The sequence below is a fragment of the Panulirus ornatus genome, chromosome 25 (assembly GCF_036320965.1).
Source record: "Panulirus ornatus isolate Po-2019 chromosome 25, ASM3632096v1, whole genome shotgun sequence".
In the NCBI taxonomy this organism is placed as follows: domain Eukaryota; kingdom Metazoa; phylum Arthropoda; class Malacostraca; order Decapoda; family Palinuridae; genus Panulirus; species Panulirus ornatus.
In genome coordinates this window covers 1,115,001-1,132,587 of record NC_092248.1, presented here as the reverse complement: position 1 = coordinate 1,132,587, position 17,587 = coordinate 1,115,001, and the positions used below count along the sequence as shown (strand labels likewise).

General features: G+C 47.2%; 1 protein-coding gene across 3 annotated transcripts in view; it reads right to left on the bottom strand.

Annotated features, from left to right (window-relative positions):
* LOC139757156 (mothers against decapentaplegic homolog 3-like) overlaps window positions 1-17,587 on the bottom strand; it is a 231,799-nt gene that overhangs the window by 211,571 nt on the left and 2,641 nt on the right. The window contains exon 2 of one of the 3 annotated variants that reach the window (XM_071677259.1): window positions 16,421-17,430. In XM_071677259.1, the coding sequence (XP_071533360.1) occupies window positions 16,421-16,457 (37 nt within the window). In that variant the 5' untranslated portion in view covers window positions 16,458-17,430. Of the gene's footprint in view, window positions 1-16,420; window positions 17,481-17,587 lie in introns of those variants that run through there. The other 2 variants (XM_071677260.1, XM_071677262.1) reach the window with 2 other exon arrangements.

Below are 17,587 nucleotides of genomic sequence, written 5' to 3'. Positions count from 1 at the left end.
TACGGGCCTCAGAGGTTCTCCTGGTACGGGCCCCAGAGGTTCTCCTGGCAGGGGCTATAGAGGTTCTACAAGACATGACTGTGATGCACGACCAACAGTTGCAGTTCCCAGAGATTTTACAGTTTTTCCACCATGCGTTCTACAGGTTTCACTATAGTGCACGAGACACACGCGTATAACCAAGAGGTTCTACAAGTGTTACTGTGATACATGAGCCACAGGTGTATTACCCAGAGGTTCTACAAAAGTGACTGTGTCACATGAGCCAAAGTTGTATTACCCAGAGGTTCTACAAGTGCGACTGTGATACACGAGCCACAGGTGTATTACCCAGAGGTTCTACAAGTGTGACTGTACTGCATGAGCCACAGGTGTATTACCCAGAGGTTCTACATACCAAACATACACCACAGGTCGCCACAAAGAGGTTCTACAGCCCCTGTGAGTGTCCAGCATAAGCTACAGGTGCAAAAATTAATCACCGAATGTGTGGCAAAATACTGGAGATGTGCCAAGCGAGTGTGACTCGCCGGGTTGGAAGAATGAATAAATAACTAGTAGGCCAGGAACCCACGAGGGCAAGGCTGGGAAATTTACAACGCTGTGGGGGTAGAGGCAAATATGGCGCTCTCCCACCACAGCCCCCAACCCCGTCCACCAACAGCCATGTGAAGCAGGTCACCACAACAACCTACACCACCACTGTGTATGGGTTGGTGGTGATGAGGAGGAAGGAATAGGAGGAGGAAGAGGAGGGTGGACACACATACGCTCCATGTTACAAGTCTCCTCACCCAGAAAATACCCGACTTGCGCACGTAAACAAACAAATGACAAACACAAAGGAAGAATACCAAAAAAAAAAGGAGGGGGGAAGGGATGGGGGGGGGGGAGGGATGATGGATATGAGGAACAAGGACTGACTGACTGGGAACCAGGATATTCAAATGAGTGGAAAAGGAACAAGGTGCCTAGTCTCCCGTCCCACGAGAGAGAAAAAATGGAGGTACGTGGATGGAAATGTAGTGGATATTGGCAAGAGACCTCAACAGGGCAGATGGGCCGAGCTGAAGAGGAGGGCGTCCAGGGGAGGAGAACAAAAGGAGAGGTTCTCCATATGAACAATAGGCCACGGAGAACAAGTACAAGTCAACAGCGGCTCTAGGTGAACAAGTCCAAATGATGATGCACTCTATTGTAAGCTAGTCCAGGTGAAGGATGGATCCTACAGTGAACAAGTCCAGGTGAGGGATGGACTCTACAGTGAACAAGTCCAGGTGAAGGATGGACTCTACAGTGAACAAGTCTAGGTGAGGGATGGACTCTACAGTGAACAAGTCCAGGTGAGGAATGGACATTACTGTGAACAAGTCCAGGTGAGGAATGGACTCTACAGTGAACAAGTCCAGGTGAAGGATGGACTCTACAGTGAACAAGTCTAGGTGAGGGATGGACTCTACAGTGAACAAGTCCAGGTGAGGAATGGACATTACTGTGAACAAGACCAGGTGAGGGGTGGACTCAACAGTGAACAAGTCCAGGTGAGAAATGGACATTATTGTGAACAAGTCCAGGTGAAGGTATGGACACTACTGTGAACAAGCCCAGGTGAGGAATGGACTCTACAGTGAACAAGTCCAGGTGAGGGGTGGACTCTACAGTGAACAAGTCCAGGTGAAGAATGGACTCTACAGTGAACAAGTCCAGATGAAGGATGGACTCTACAGTGAACAAGTCCAGGTGAGGGATGGACTCTACAGTGAACAAGTCCAGGTGAAGGATGGACTCTACAGTGAACAAGTCCAGGTGAAGAATGGACTCTACAGTGAACAAGTCCAGGTGAAGGATGGACTCTACAGTGAACAAGTCCAGGTGAGGGATGGACTCTACAGTGAACAAGTCCAGGTGAGGAAAGGACATTACTTTGAACAAGTCCAGGTGAAGGATGGACTCTACAGTGAACAAGTCCAGGTGAGGAAAGGACATTACTGTGAACAAGTCCAGGTGAAGGATGGACTCTACAGTGAACAAGTCCAGGTGAAGGGTCGTCTCCAGGTGAACGCAATGATAAAGTGATGTAAACGGATTTGAAATGAATTAGTTTATTTAGGTGAGGGATGGACTTTACAGTGAACAAGTCCAGGTGAGGAATGAACATTACTGTGAACAAGTTCAGGTGAGGGATGGACTCTACAGTGAACAAGTCCTGGTGAGGGATGGACTCTACTGTGAACAAGTCCAGGTGAGGGATGGACTCTACAGAGCAAGCCCAGGAGAGGAATGGACATTCCTGTGAACAAGTCCAGGTGAGGGGTGGACTCTACAGTGAACAGGTCCAGAATGGAATGGACATTACTGTGAACAAGTCCAGGTAAAGGATGGACTCTACAGTGAACAAGTCCAGGTGAGGAATGGAGATTACTGTGAACAAGTCCAGGTAATCTACAGTGAACAAGTCCAGGTGAAGGATGGACTCTACAATGAACATGTCCGGGTGAGGGGAGGACTCTACAGTGAACAAGTCCAGGTGAGGAATGGAGATTACTGTGAACAAGTCCAGGTAAAGGATGGACTCTACAGTGAACAAGTCTAGGTGAAGGATGGACTCTACAATGAACAGGTCCGGGTGAGGGGAGGACTCTACAGTGAACAAGTCCAGGTGAGGAATGGACATTACTGTGAACAAGTCCAAGTGAATGGTGGACTCTACAGTGAACAAGTCCAGGTGAGGAATGGACATTACTGTGAACAAGTCCAGGTGAAGGATGGACTCTACAGTGAATAAGTCCAGGTGAGGATGGACATTACTGTGAACAAGTCCAGGTGAAGGATGGACTCTACAGAGAATAAGTCCAGGTGAGGAATGGACATTACTGTGAACAAGTCCAGGTGAAGGATGGACTCTACAGTGAACAAGTGCAGGTGAAGGGTCGTCTCCAGGTGAACGCAATGATAAAGTGATGTAAACGGATTTGAAATGAATTAGTTTATTTAGAACTGTGCTGCAATCTGGGAACACAAGAATTATATCAGATACAACACATCAGTCTGTCTTTTATCCCTCCAAGATCTATGGCATTTACAACAGCCTCCAATTCCTACAAAAATCATCCAGAACTTCCACAGACAACAATTACATTAACTACAATCTTCAATCCGCATTTTACCCCTCCAAGACCTATGACATTTACAACCACCTCCAACTCCTACAAAATCATCCAATTTTCTATAATCCACTATTGACCATGCTACCATTTGCCCCTGATGATAATTTTTTCTTAACAGAAGAAAAATAATAATTATCAGTAAGGTAGTTTCGAGCGAACACACAAAAACACATACGACACATGAAACTGTTCACCATGGTCTGACCCTTACTTTTTTGATCATTTAAGTCCACGGGTCCTCACAGCTAACACTATCCAATTCCACTTGCCCACACACACACACACACACATACACACACACACACACACACACACACACACATACACACACACACACACACACACACACACACACACACACACATACACACACACACACACACATACACACACACATACACACATACACACACACACACATACACACACACACACACACATACACACACACACACATACACACACACAAACATATGTATATATATATATATATATATATATATATATATATATATATACATATATACATTTTTTTTTCTTTTCATTACTATTCGCCATCTCCCGCGTTAGCGAGGTACCGTTAAGAACAGAGGACTGAGCCTTTAAGGGAAATCCTCACCTGGCCCCCTTCTCTGTTCCTTCTTTTGGAAAATCAAAAAACGAGAGGGGAGGATTTCCAGCCCCCCGCTCCCTCCCCTTTTAGTCGCCTTCTACGACACGCAGGGAATACGTGGGAAGTATTCTTTCTCCTTGAAAGCTATCCTCTTCTACTAGCTGTTCCCCTGTTCGTTCCGAAGCGGTCGGAATTGATCTGATTTGTAACAGTGTCCCTGGCAAGTTTATTGTGCCCCCCATGCTCATCCCGTGAGCGGTAGCGTAAAAGAATTACGGGGGTCACACAGGGTCTTACTCTGACCCTAGTGGGTTGATATTACAATTCGTATTTCAGCACATTCATAACATAGTTTCATATGGTAAGTCTTAGGGACTAGATGTATAAAGTGGATACAAACTCAAAATTTCCCGTATCTTGTTATCAACAATGAGGTGTCGCGACACTGGATCTGTATTTCCAGGCAAGTCTCCCTCCCCGCGATAGGAGATGAAGAGTACGGACGCGCACCCGCACACACCCCACCACCACGACACGAGATTGACATAAATATGACTTGAGGGAAAATCTCTCCCGCCACACACTAATTCAAGAAGACACGACTGCAGACACGCGGATCTGATCGACGAACAAGAGAGAGAGAGAGAGAGAGAGAGAGAGAGAGAGAGAGAGAGAGAGAGAGAGAGAGAGAGAGAGAGAGAGACACGGGAAGTTCACCACCACAATCCCAGGAACGCGTCGGCCTAATGAGCGGGGGATGAGCTTACAGACGAGGCCGGATGACTGGCTCTCATCATCTAACACCAGCTGAGGGTGGTAGGACTAGAGGGATACAAGGATACAAACTCCTGCCTTCACAACTCCTCGTTTGCTGTCTGCTGTAGCCGTGACCTGACGTCCGCCGTGTCAACTGGTACATCCAACATTTGGCACCACACTTGATGTCATTTGGTGTCGCATTTGATGCCACAAATGATCCCATTTGGTGCCACATCTGGCATCATTTGGCGCCATACTTGATGTCATCTGGGGTCGGATTTGGTGTCACATTTGACGCCACAAATGATCCCATTTGGTGTTACATCTGACATCATCTCGTGCCACATTTGATGTCATTTGATGCCACAAATGATACCATTTGGCGTTACATCTGACATCATTTGGTGCCAAAAATAATCTCATTTGGCGTCACATCTGACATCATTTGGTGCCACATTTGATGTCACTGGGTTCGATATCTAATGTCATGTGGTGTTACGTATGATGTCACATCCCGTGCCACATTTGACGTCACCTGGTGTCACAATTCGGTATTGAATGTTGGTCCATAGTTCAGGCCACGCTCTTACCAGCTGTGATACACCGGCTCCATGGTTGAGGCGCACCGTGTAGACAGTAGAAAAATATGGCAACTATCAAGTGTGGGGTGACGAGGCTGGGCTAGGGGTGAGCGAGGGAGGGCTAGGGGTGAGTGAGGGAGGGCTAGGTGTCAGTGAGTGAGGGAGGGCCAAGGATGAGTGAATTAGGCACGGTCAGAGGTATACATACGCGAGTCAGGGGACACGAGAAAGTGAGCGAGGTAAGACCAGGAATGAGTGACTGAGGAAGGTCCGTGAATGAGTAAGCGAGGGCAGGACGAAGAATAAGCGAAGTTCGGCAACCTCCATGAGTAAGTGAATAAGACAAGGCCCAGGAGTACTCCACTCAAGCACGAGGCAGAACCACGAGTGAGCAGGTGGGGTACGTCCACGAATGATGAGGGAGGCTCGTTGCTTTGGACCTGGGTGAACGAGGCTGGGCCAGAGGTTTCCAGCCACCAGTGTCCCTGGAAACCACAAGCGGCATTGACGCTTAACATGTAAATATGTCACATGAAGACTGGAATGTCCCAAGAGGGAAGTATATCCACAAAAACTGGCAGGATTTGTACACGACAAATAAATCAACATGCCCAGTAAGAAGGTCTACCCACAGTGCGGCCATCCTACATCATACTAATTCTGCAGCTATACCATGATAACATCAGTCTAATTAGGAGCCAACAATTTAACTCACTGACAGGTAAAATATAAAAAGACAGAGGACGAAAAAAAAAAAAAACCCGCGCGCGCGCGCGGGTGTGTGTGTGTGTGTGTGTGTGTGTGTAAGTGTGTGTGTGTGTGTGTGTGTGTGTGTGTGTGTGTGTGTATAGGAACTGGGGCCCCGTTGCTGGCTCCGCTTGCAACAGTTTACACCGCGAGTGTAAAGTTACCTTTGGCGAGGCTGTAATAGTAATGTCGGTCGAGTCTCGCCAAAGAACGTATCACTGCAAAGGAGTCTACATTTCCCTGCTGGTGGAAATAGCGCACCCTTGGGTTGCCGGAGTCTTTAGATAGGGCCTGGCTTTAACACCAGAACTCGTTCACAACAATTAGTCTTGGAGTAATTGTAAGTAAATAAATACAAAACAGCTGGGAGCAGGAGGCTGTCAATCATCTGTATCGTACCATTCCAAAAGGAACAGACGAACGAGCCAAGTGAGGATTCTTCCTCAGAGGCCTAGACGTCTGATCCTAACGCTACCTCAAAAAAGCAGGAAACAGTAAACAAGTACCATATATATATATATATATATATATATATATATATATATATATATATATATATATATATATATATATATAGGGGAGAAAGAATACTTCCCACGTATTCACTGCGTGTCGTAGATGGAGACTAAAGGGAAGGGAGCGAGGGGCTGGAAATCCTCCCCTCTCTCTTTTCTTTTTTTTTTTTTTTAATTTTCCAAAAGAAGGAACAGAGAAGGGGGCCAGGTGAGGATATTCCTTCAAAGGTCCAGTCCTCTGTTCTTAACGCTACCTTGCTAACGCGGGAGATGGCGAATAGTATGAAAGAAAAATGAATACATTCCTATGAGTCCACGTGGAAATGAAAAACGGTAAGTTTCCATGTGCATTCTCGTGTAATAATCACATTAGGGGAGACACAAGAGAGAAATATAAGAGTCAGTTGATATACAACGAAGAGACGTAGCTAGGTCGCTATTTGATCACGGGCTCAACTGTGATCCTTCCAATATACATAATCTTTCTCTTTAATGAGAGACAACTTCAAGATAGAAAAGTTCGAGGAGAGAAAAGAAAAAAAAGATAACCTCGCTTTGCTTCGTTCCTCCTTTTGGAAAGTGGTTAAACAGGAGGGGAAAGAATTTCTAAGGGAGAGGTGAATTTTCACTCGCGGGGAAACCTTGAGGGGAGGAGGCAGGCAGAGTCCGGTAACACCTACCTACATACTACATACACATATACATACATAAGGAGCGCTGTGAATATTTAGCAGTCCAGTACCAAGGGTATTAAAGGTATTTACATAAAGCCGACGATAACAGCTCCGGAGCGAAGGCCAACCAGAGATGACAACGATCTATGTGGATGAGTGGTCAAGTGGTTGGCGGCTCCACCAGCTTACGACGCTCTGGAGCCACCAGCCACACACGGGAGACCCCGGGCGGAGCGGCCACCAGCCACACGGAAGACCCCCAGGGCGGAGCGACGCACGCTGGCAATACTACAATGATGATCATCGTTCGCGGCTGATGGGCTGGAAACTCAGCTCCGCCGTGTGCTGGTGTGGGCGCCAGTGGTGTGGGGCCCCGCCCCCGCTGAGTGTACCAGCAGCGCTCACACCACCACCACCCCCACTACTACTACTACTACTACTACTATAGTAGTAGTAGTAGTAGTAGTAGTAGTAGTAGCAGTGCTAGTAGTAGTATAGTAGCAGTAACTGTTGCAGTAGTAGTAGTAGTAGTAGTAGTAGTGTAGTAATAGTATTGCAGTAGTAGTAATAGTAGCCGCTGTAGCAGCAGTAGCAGTAGTAGTAGTAGTAGTAGTAGTAGTAGTAGTAGTAGTAGTAGTAGTAGTACAGAAGTAGTACAGAGTAGTAACAGTAGTGGTGTTGGTAGTAGTAGTAGTAGTAGTAGCAGTAGTGGTAGCAGCAGCAGTAGTGGTAGCAGCAGCAGTAGTAGATGTAATAATAGCAGCAGCAGTAGTAGATGTAATAATAGCAGCAGCAACAATAACCACAGCAGCAGCAAGGGGGAGGGAGGTGGGTGCAGTTGCACCAGCAGGCAGGTGTAGTATCCGGAGCTCAGGTCAAGTCTGCCATATAGCCCAGTGCTGTGCAAAGCAAGTTCGACTTGTTATTCGTATTCAGTTCCTGGTCTAGGTCCAGGAACTGGGGATAGGGGAGAAAGAATACTTCCCACGTATTCCCTGCGTGTCGTAGATGGCGACTAAAAGGGGAGGGAGCGGGTGGCTGGAAATCCTCCCCTCTCGTTTTTTTCAATTTTCCAAAAGAAGGAACAGAGAAGGGGGCCAGGTGAGGATGTTCCCTCAAAGGCCCATTCCTCTGTTCTTAACGCTACCTCGCTGACGTGGGAAATGGCGAATAGTACGAAAGAAAAGAAAAGATATATATATATATATATATATATATATATATATATATATATATATATATATATATATATATATATATATATAATATATATATATATAATATATATATATTATATATATATATATATATATATATATATATATATATATATATATAATATATATATTATATATATATATATATATATATATATATATATATATATATATATATATATATATATATATATATATATATATATATACCGTGACTGTTCGACAGACAAATATAATGTATAATATATAGGCACAGATCATGTATAAGGCCTATATAATACATAATCTATGTATACAATTCTTAAACTGGTAATGTATAATGTATATCATGTATAAACTGGTAAGGTACTCTAAGATATCACAATTAACGACGTTCAACTCTGCTTAACGTAATCAATAACTTTCGTTATTCTTTCAACGTTACATCTGTTATCACCATCCTTGAGCACGACGGCACAGCTTCTGAGCACGACAACACGGCTTCTGAGCACGACGGTACGGCTTCTGAGCACGACAGCACGAATTTTGAGTACGACGGCACGGGTATTGAGCACGACGGCACAGATTTTGAGCACGACGGGACGGCTTCTGAGCACGACGGGATGGCTTCTGAGCACGACGGCACGGGTATTGAGCACGACGGCACGGCTTCTGAGCACGACAGCACGGCTTCTGAGCCCGACGGGACGGGTATTGAGCACGACGGCACGGATTTTGAGCACGACGGGACGGCTTCTGAGCACGACAGCACGGATTTTGAGCACGACGGCACGGATTTTGAGCACGATGGCACGACCTCTGTACACGACAGCACGTATTTTGAGCACGACGGCACGGATTTTGAGCACGACGGGACGGCTTCTGAGCACGACAGCACGGATTATGAGCACGACGACACGGATTTTGAGAACGACGGCACTGGTTTTGAGCACGACAGCACGGCTTCTGAGCACGACAGCACGGATTTTGAGCACGACGGCACGGCTTCTGAGCACGACAGCACGGATTTTGAGCACGACGGCACGGATTTTGAGCACGACAGCACGGCTTCTGAGCACGACGGCACGGCTTCTGAGCACGACGGCATGGGTTTTGAGCACGACAGCACGGATTTTGAGCACGACGGCACGGCTTCTGAGCACGACAGCACGGATCTTGAGCACGACGGCACGGATTTTGAGCACGACGGCACGGCTTCTGAGCACGACAGCACGGATTTTGAGCACGACGGCACGGCTTCTGAGCACGACAGCACGGATTTTGAGCACGACGGCACGGCTTCTGAGCACGACAGCACGGATTTTGAGCACGACGGCATGGGTTTTGAGCACGACGGCACGGATTTTGAGCACGACGGGACGGTTTCTGAGCACGACAGCACGGATTTTGAGCACGACGGCAAGGATTTTGAGCACGACGGCACGGTTTCTGAGCACGACAGCACGGATTTTGAGCACGACGGCATGGGTTTTGAGCACGACGGCAAGGATTTTGAGCACGACGGCACGGATTTTGAGCACGACGGCACGGATTTTGAGCACGACGGCACGGTTTCTGAGCACGACAGCACGGATTTTGAACACGACGGCATGGGTTTTGAGCACGACGGCAAGGATTTTGAGCACGACGGCACGGATTTTGAGCACGACGGCACGGTTTCTGAGCACGACAGCACGGATTTTGAGCACGACGGCACGGATATTGAGCTCGACGGCACGGCTTCTGAGCACGACAGCACGGATTTTGAGCACGACGGCAAGGCTTTTGAGTACGACAGCACGGATTATGAGTACGAAGGCACGGCTTCTGAGCACGACGACACAGCTTCTGAGCACGACGGCACGTCTTATGAGCACGACGGTACGAACCTTGATCAGTCGAGCTCACGTGCCGTACTGCAGTGCGTAAGGGAATTACAGAAGTGACAAATGCTTTAGCTGGTCAACCATGAGGCTCACATGGCACTCTAGCTGGTCAACCATGAGGCTCACATGGCACTCTAGCTGGTCAACCATGAGGCTCACATGGTGCTCTAGCTGGTCAACCATGAGGCTCACATGGTACTCTAGCTGGTCAACCATGTGGCTCACATGGCACTCTAGCTGGTCAACCATGGGGCTCACATGGTACTCTAGCTGGTCAACCATGGGGCTCACATGGCACTCTAGCTGGTCAACCATGGGGCTCACATGGTACTCTAGCTGGTCAACCATGAGGCTCACATGGCACTCTAGCTGGTCAACCATGGGGCTCACCTGGTGCTCTAGCTGGTCAACCATGGGGCTCACATGGCACTCTAGCTGGTCAACCATGGGGCTCACATGGTACTCTAGCTGGTCAACCATGTGGCTCACATGGTACTCTAGCTGGTCAACCATGTGGCTCACATGGTACTCTAGCTGGTCAACCATGGGGCTCACATGGCACTCTAGCTGGTCAACCATGAGGCTCACATGGTACTCTAGCTGGTCAACCATGAGGCTCACATGGTACTCTAGCTGGTCATTCATGAGGCTCACATGGTACTCTAGCTGGTCAACCATGAGGCTCACATGGTACTCTAGCTGGTCAACCATGAGGCTCACATGGTACTCTAGCTGGTCAACCATGAGGCTCACCTGGTGCTCTAGCTGGTCAACCATGAGGCTGACATGGTGCTCTAGCTGGTCAACCGTGGGGCTCACATGGTGCCCTAGCTGGTCAACCATGAGGCTGACATGGTGCTCTAGCTGGTCAACCGTGGGGCTCACATGGTGCCCTAGCTAGTCCTAGCTGGACCTCTAATCTAATCGACCACGTGACTCACATAGTCCTCCTGTCTGATCGATCATGAGACCCACATGGTCCTCTTCTCTGACCAACCATGACAGTCGCATGGACCTCATTTTTATGCACTGGGGGAAATCTAAGGAGCTGGGGCGATGGGTCACCACCCTCCTCCCCACACACCCTGTCTCTACTTGACGCTGGAGTAACGCCTCAGCCACCACACATACACACATGGTGACGGTGGTGCGTTGAAATCTCCCTATATACAGTAATCCTGGAACCCATCTGGCCGGACATGATACGGACCTGGCTCGGCTCAATGAGCCGACCAAGATCAAGCCTGGCGCGCGTCTTAGATAAACAGGACCCGAGTTCGGGCTCGGGGTCCACATCTGGACTCACGTGCCTACAGCATCGTCGTCAGCTGAAGTCGAAGTGGGTGAAGAGTGGGAAGAAAAATGAAGAATAAAAGAGAGCAAGGGAGATGCAAGTACGAAGGAGGAGGAGGGAGGAGACGAGAAAAAAAAAGAGGATAGGTTTAACGGAAGGCAAAGGGTAACTCGAGAGAGAGAGAGAGAGAGAGAGAGAGAGAGAGAGAGAGAGAGAGAGAGAGAGAGAGAGAGAGAGAGAGAGAGAGAGAGAGGTGGAATACATCATATGTTAGATAATGGCAGCCAGGCCTGGGCGACGTGGTGAATGCTGATGTACCTCGCTGAATTAATTGGATATCAATTAGCAAGGGGGACCTTTCTGAGGGCAGAAACCGTACCATTCCACAGATACCAAAACACAAAACCTCTACGCGGAGAGGGACGTCAGGACTTCCCGTGCGTCAAGAAACATTCGCATCGAGACTAGAAAGATTCTTGACATGTGCACACATGTCAGACAAATAGAATACATGGAAGGCTCGTAGAAAGGTGTCCCCAGGGCAAGATAAAAGTCAGGTACACAAACACACACAGACACAGACACACACACACCAATATATATATATATATATATATATATATATATATATATATATATATATATATATATATATACATACATATACATATATATATATATATATATATATATATATATATATATATATATATATATATATACATTTATATATATATATATATATATATATATATATATATATATATATATACATATATATATATATATATATATATATATATATATATATATATATATATATATATATATATATATATATATATATATACATATATATATATATATATATATATATATATATATATATATATATATATATATATATATATATATACATGCTTGAGAACTTCAAGAAAAATTAGCCACATATCACAAAACCAAACTGTAAAATTCACAGAGAATGCCCTTCACCAGGAAACCCTGAGGTAAACAACAAAATAAAGATCATATACAGAGAGATGTGCCACAAATACACAAACACCTCAAACACAGAATGATATATATCGAGCAAGATTTGTCGCACTTGTATACAAAGATGGGCTAATGGTGAAAATGTTGAAGGTGGGAGAACGTGATGTTAGCAACAAGTGAGGAGAGAGAGGGAAGGATGTGACATTATCAAGTGTGGAGAGGGAAGGATGTGACATTATCAAGTGTGGAGAGGGAAGGATGTGACATTACCAAGTGTGGAGAGGGAAGGATGTGACATTACCATGTGTGGAGAGGGAAGGATGTGACATTACCAGGTGTGGAGAGGGAAGGATGTGATATCACGAAGTGTGGAGAGGGAAGGATATGACATTACCAAGTGTGGAGAGGGAAGGATGTAACATTACCAGGTGTGGAGAGGGAAGGATGTGACATTACCAAGTGTGGAGAGGGAAGGATGTGACATTACTATGTGAGGAGAGGGAAGGATGTGACATTACCAAGTGTGGAGAGGGAAGGATGTGACATTACCAAGTGTGGAGAGGGAAGGATGTGACATTACCAAGTGTGGAGAGGGAAGGATGTGACATTACCAAGTGTGGAGAGGGAAGGATGTGACATTACCAAGTGTGGAGAGGGAAGGATGTGACATTACCAAGTGAGGAGAGGGAAGGATGTGACATTACCAAGTGTGGAGAGGGAAGGATGTGACATTACCAAGTGTGGAGAGGGAAGGATGTGACATTACCAAGTGTGGAGAGGGAAGGATGTGACATTACCAAGTGAGGAGAGGGAAGGATGTGACATTACAAGTGTGGAGAGGGAAGGATGTGACATTACCAAGTGTGGAGAGGGAAGGATGTGACATTACCAAGTGTGGAGAGGGAAGGATGTGACATTACCAAGTGTGGAGAGGGAAGGATGTGACATTACTATGTGTGGAGAGGGAAGGATGCGACATTACAAAGTGAGGTGAGGGAAGGATGTGACATTACCAAGTGAGGAGAGGGAAGGATGTGACCTTACTATGTGTGGAGAAGGAACGATGTGACATTACTATGTGTGGAGAGGGAACGAAATGACATTACCAAGTGTGGAGAGGAAAAGATATGACATTACCAAGTGTGGAGAGGGAAGGATGTGACATTACTATGTGAGCAGAGGGAAGGATGTGACATTACTATGTGTGGAGAGGAAATGATGTGACATTACAATGTGTGGAGAGGGAAGGATGTGACATTACCAAGTGTGGAGAGGGAAGGATGTGACATTACCAAGCGTGGAGAGGGAAGGATGTGACATTACTATGTGTGGAGAGGGAAGGATGTGACATTACTATGTGAGGAGAGGGAGGTGTGTGATATTACCAATTGAGGAGAGGAAACGATGTGACATTACCAAGTGTGGAGAGGTAAGGATGTGACATTACCAAGTGAGGAGAGGGAAGGATGTGACATTATTATGTGAGGAGAGGGAAGTATGTGACATTAACAAGTGAGGTGAGGGAACGATGTGGCATTACCAAGTGTGGAGAGGGAAGGATGTGACATTACTATGCGTGGAGAGGGAAAGATGTGACATTACCAAGTGTGGAGAGGGAAGGATGTGACATTACCAAGTGAGGAGAGGGAAGGATGTGACATTACTGAGTGAGGAGAGGGAAGGATGTGACATTACCAAGTGTGGAGAGGGAAGGATGTGACATTACCAAGTGTGGAAAGGGAAGGATGTGACACTACCAAGTATGGAGAAGGAAGGCTGTGACATTACCAAGTGTTGAGAGGGAAGGATGTGACATTACCAAGTGAGGAGAGGGAAGGATGTGACATTACCAAGAGAGAAGAGGGAAGGATGTGACATTACCAAGTGAGGAGAGGGTAGGATGTAACATTACCAAGTGTGGAGAGGGAAGGATATGACATTACCAAGTGTGGAGAGGGAAGGATGTGACATTACCAAGAGTGGAGAGGGAAGAATGTGACATTACCAAGTGAGGAGAGGGAAGGATGTGACATTTCTAAGTGAGGAGAGGGAAGGATGTGACATTACCAAATGTGGAGAGGGAAGGATGTGACATTACCAAGTGAGGAGAGGGAAGGATGTGACATTACCAAGTGTGGAGAGGGAAGGATGTGACATTACCAAGTGAGGAGAGGGTAGGATGTAACATTACCAAGTGTGGAGAGGGAAGGATATGACATTACCAAGTGTGGAGAGGGAAGGATGTGACATTACCAAGAGTGGAGAGGGAAGAATGTGACATTACCAAGTGAGGAGAGGGAAGGATGTGACATTTCTAAGTGAGGAGAGGGAAGGATGTGACATTACCAAATGTGGAGAGGGAAGGATGTGACATTACCAAGTGTGGAGAGGGAAGGATATGACATTACCAAGTGTGGAGAGGGAAGAATGTGACATTACCAAGTGAGGAGAGGGAAGGATGTGACATTTCCAAGTGTGGAGAGGGAAGGATGTGACATTACTAAGTGTGGAGAGGGAAGGATGTGACATTACCAAGTGTGGAAAGGGATGGATGTGACATTACCAAGTATGGAGAAGGAAGGTTGTGACATTACCAAGTGTGGAGAGGAAAGGATGTAATATTACCAAGTGAGGAGAGGGAAGGATGTGACATTACCAAGTGAGGAGAGGGAAGGATGTGACATTACCAAGTGTGGAGAGGGAAGGGTGTGACATTACCAAGTGAGGAGAGGGAAGGATGTAACATTACCAAGTGTGGAGAGGGAAGGATATGACATTACCAAGTGTGGAGAGGGAAGGATGTGACATTACCAAGTGTGGAGAGGGAAGAATGTGACATTACCAAGTGAGGAGAGGGAAGGATGTGACATTTCCAAGTGAGGAGAGGGAAGAATGTGACATTACCAAGTGTGGAGAGGGAAGGATGTGACATTACCAAGTGAGGAGAGGGAAGGATGTGACATTACCAAGTGTGGAGAGGGAAGGATGTGACATTACTATGTGAAGAGAGGGAACTATGTGACATTACAATGTGTGGAGAGGGAAGGATGTGACATTACTATGTGAGAAGAGTTAAGGATGTGACATTACCAAGTGTGGAAAGGAAAGGATGTGACATTACTATGTGTGGAGAGGGAAGGATGTGACATTAACAAGTGAGGAGAGGGAAGGATGTGACATTACTATGTGAGGAGAGGGAAGGATGTGACATTACCATGTGTAGAGAGGGAAGGATGTGACATTACCAAGTGTGGATAGGGAAGGATGTGACATTACCAAGTGTGGAGAGGGAAGGATGTGACATTACCAAGTGTGGAAAGGAAAGGATGTGACATTACTATGTGTGGAGAGGGAAGGATGTGACATTAACAAGTGAGGAGAGGGAAGGATGTGACATTACTATGTGAGGAGAGGGAAGGATGTGACATTACCAAGTGTGGATAGGGAAGGATGTGACATTACCAAGTGTGGAGAGGGAAGGATGTGACATTACTATGTGAGGAGAGGAAACGATGTGACATTACTATGTGAGGAGAGGGAAGGATGTGACATTACTATGTGAGCAGAGGGAAGGATGTGACATTACTATGTGAGGAGAGGGAAGGATGTGACATTGCTATGTGAGGAAAGGGAAGGACGTGACATTACCAAGTGGTGAGAGAAGAAGGATGTGACATTGCCAAGTGATGAGAGAGGAAGGATGTGACGTTACCAAGTGGTGAGAGAGGAAGGATGTGACGTTACCAAGTGGTGAGAGAGGAAGGATGTGACATTACCAAGTGGTGAGAGAGGAAGGATGTGACATTACCAAGTGGTGAGAGAGGAAGGATGTGACGTTACCAAGTGGTGAGAGAGGAAGGATGTGACGTTACCAGGTGGTGAGAGAGGAAGGATGTGACGTTACCAAGTGGTGAGAGAGGAAGGATGTGGCTGGAGCCACAGGTGCACCAGTCATGGTCACACAAGATGAGGTTGGAGAGGAGTTTGGTCATTACCTGAATAATTGGGCGGGGGTGAGGATGCACTGTCCATGGCGAGGGAGGGGCACGGAGTGCCACCTGCAACGTTGCTCTGGCCGCCCGCCGCCACGCTGCCTGCTACCTGGCTCTCACGGCTCCTGCCAACACGTGCACACACACACTCCCTACCCCGTCCACCGACCGCCACGTGTTGTTGCGGCGGCACGCTGGCTGCCTGGCTGGCTGGCTGGGTAGCTAGCTAGGTGACAAGCAGGCAGGCTAGCTGGCAGGCAGGCTGGCTGGCTGGTAGGCTGACTGGCTGGGCGGGCGAGAGCAGCCAGTAGGAGGAGGAGGAGCAGCAGCAGGTACTGGGCCCCAGTGGTGGTGGTTGCCTACTACCAGTGTCCCTGGATGCAGGAACAGTGAGCGCCACTACAGTACCAGCTCCAGCAGAGGGCGCTCACTAGTTGCTAGGCGGGGGTCCTCGGCCCCTCGACCCCCAGCGTGTGTGTGTGTATGTGTGTGTGTGTCGGAGCCGGTGGCGGGTGACCCGGCTCGTCTGGAGGGTCAGGTCAGCTGTAGCCAGAGGGCAGGGAGGCAGGCAGGGGGCACCTAAAGCGGCTGTCCCACACCCACGCCTCGACGCACCTGCCCCACCGATGTGGCACTGTCTGGCTGCTTCACCTAGCACAACCCTCACTCCGGCTCAACACATCACTACACCGGCCTCAACCGCAGTAGGCTCAAGTGCAAGTCTCTCCGTGCAATACACCCTCCAAGGCGCTGGTCACACTGGAAAGCAATAAACCATCCACAAGTTCTCCTGGCAGACGCGCACTCCACTTCTACTCTCACTTTCTACCCTTAGTGAAGTCTCCAGCGGGACCTCTGGCTCTCACTTCTCACAGTTAACACACGCTTACTTCATCGGCGGTGTATACTCCGTTGGCTAAACAAATTATTTCTTCTACAAAAGATATCGACTGGTTAGAAATTACGGATCTCTATATTGTGTCACTGATAGCTTCCGTGCATACAAGAATTTCCTGAAAATGTATAAAAAAAAATATAGGTGTCAACGACGAATGGCCACCATCTCCGCTTTACTGACATGTTACTTAGCCAGAGAGGGCCAACTTATGGCAAAGGAGACACACACACACACACACACACACACACACACACACACACACACACACACAC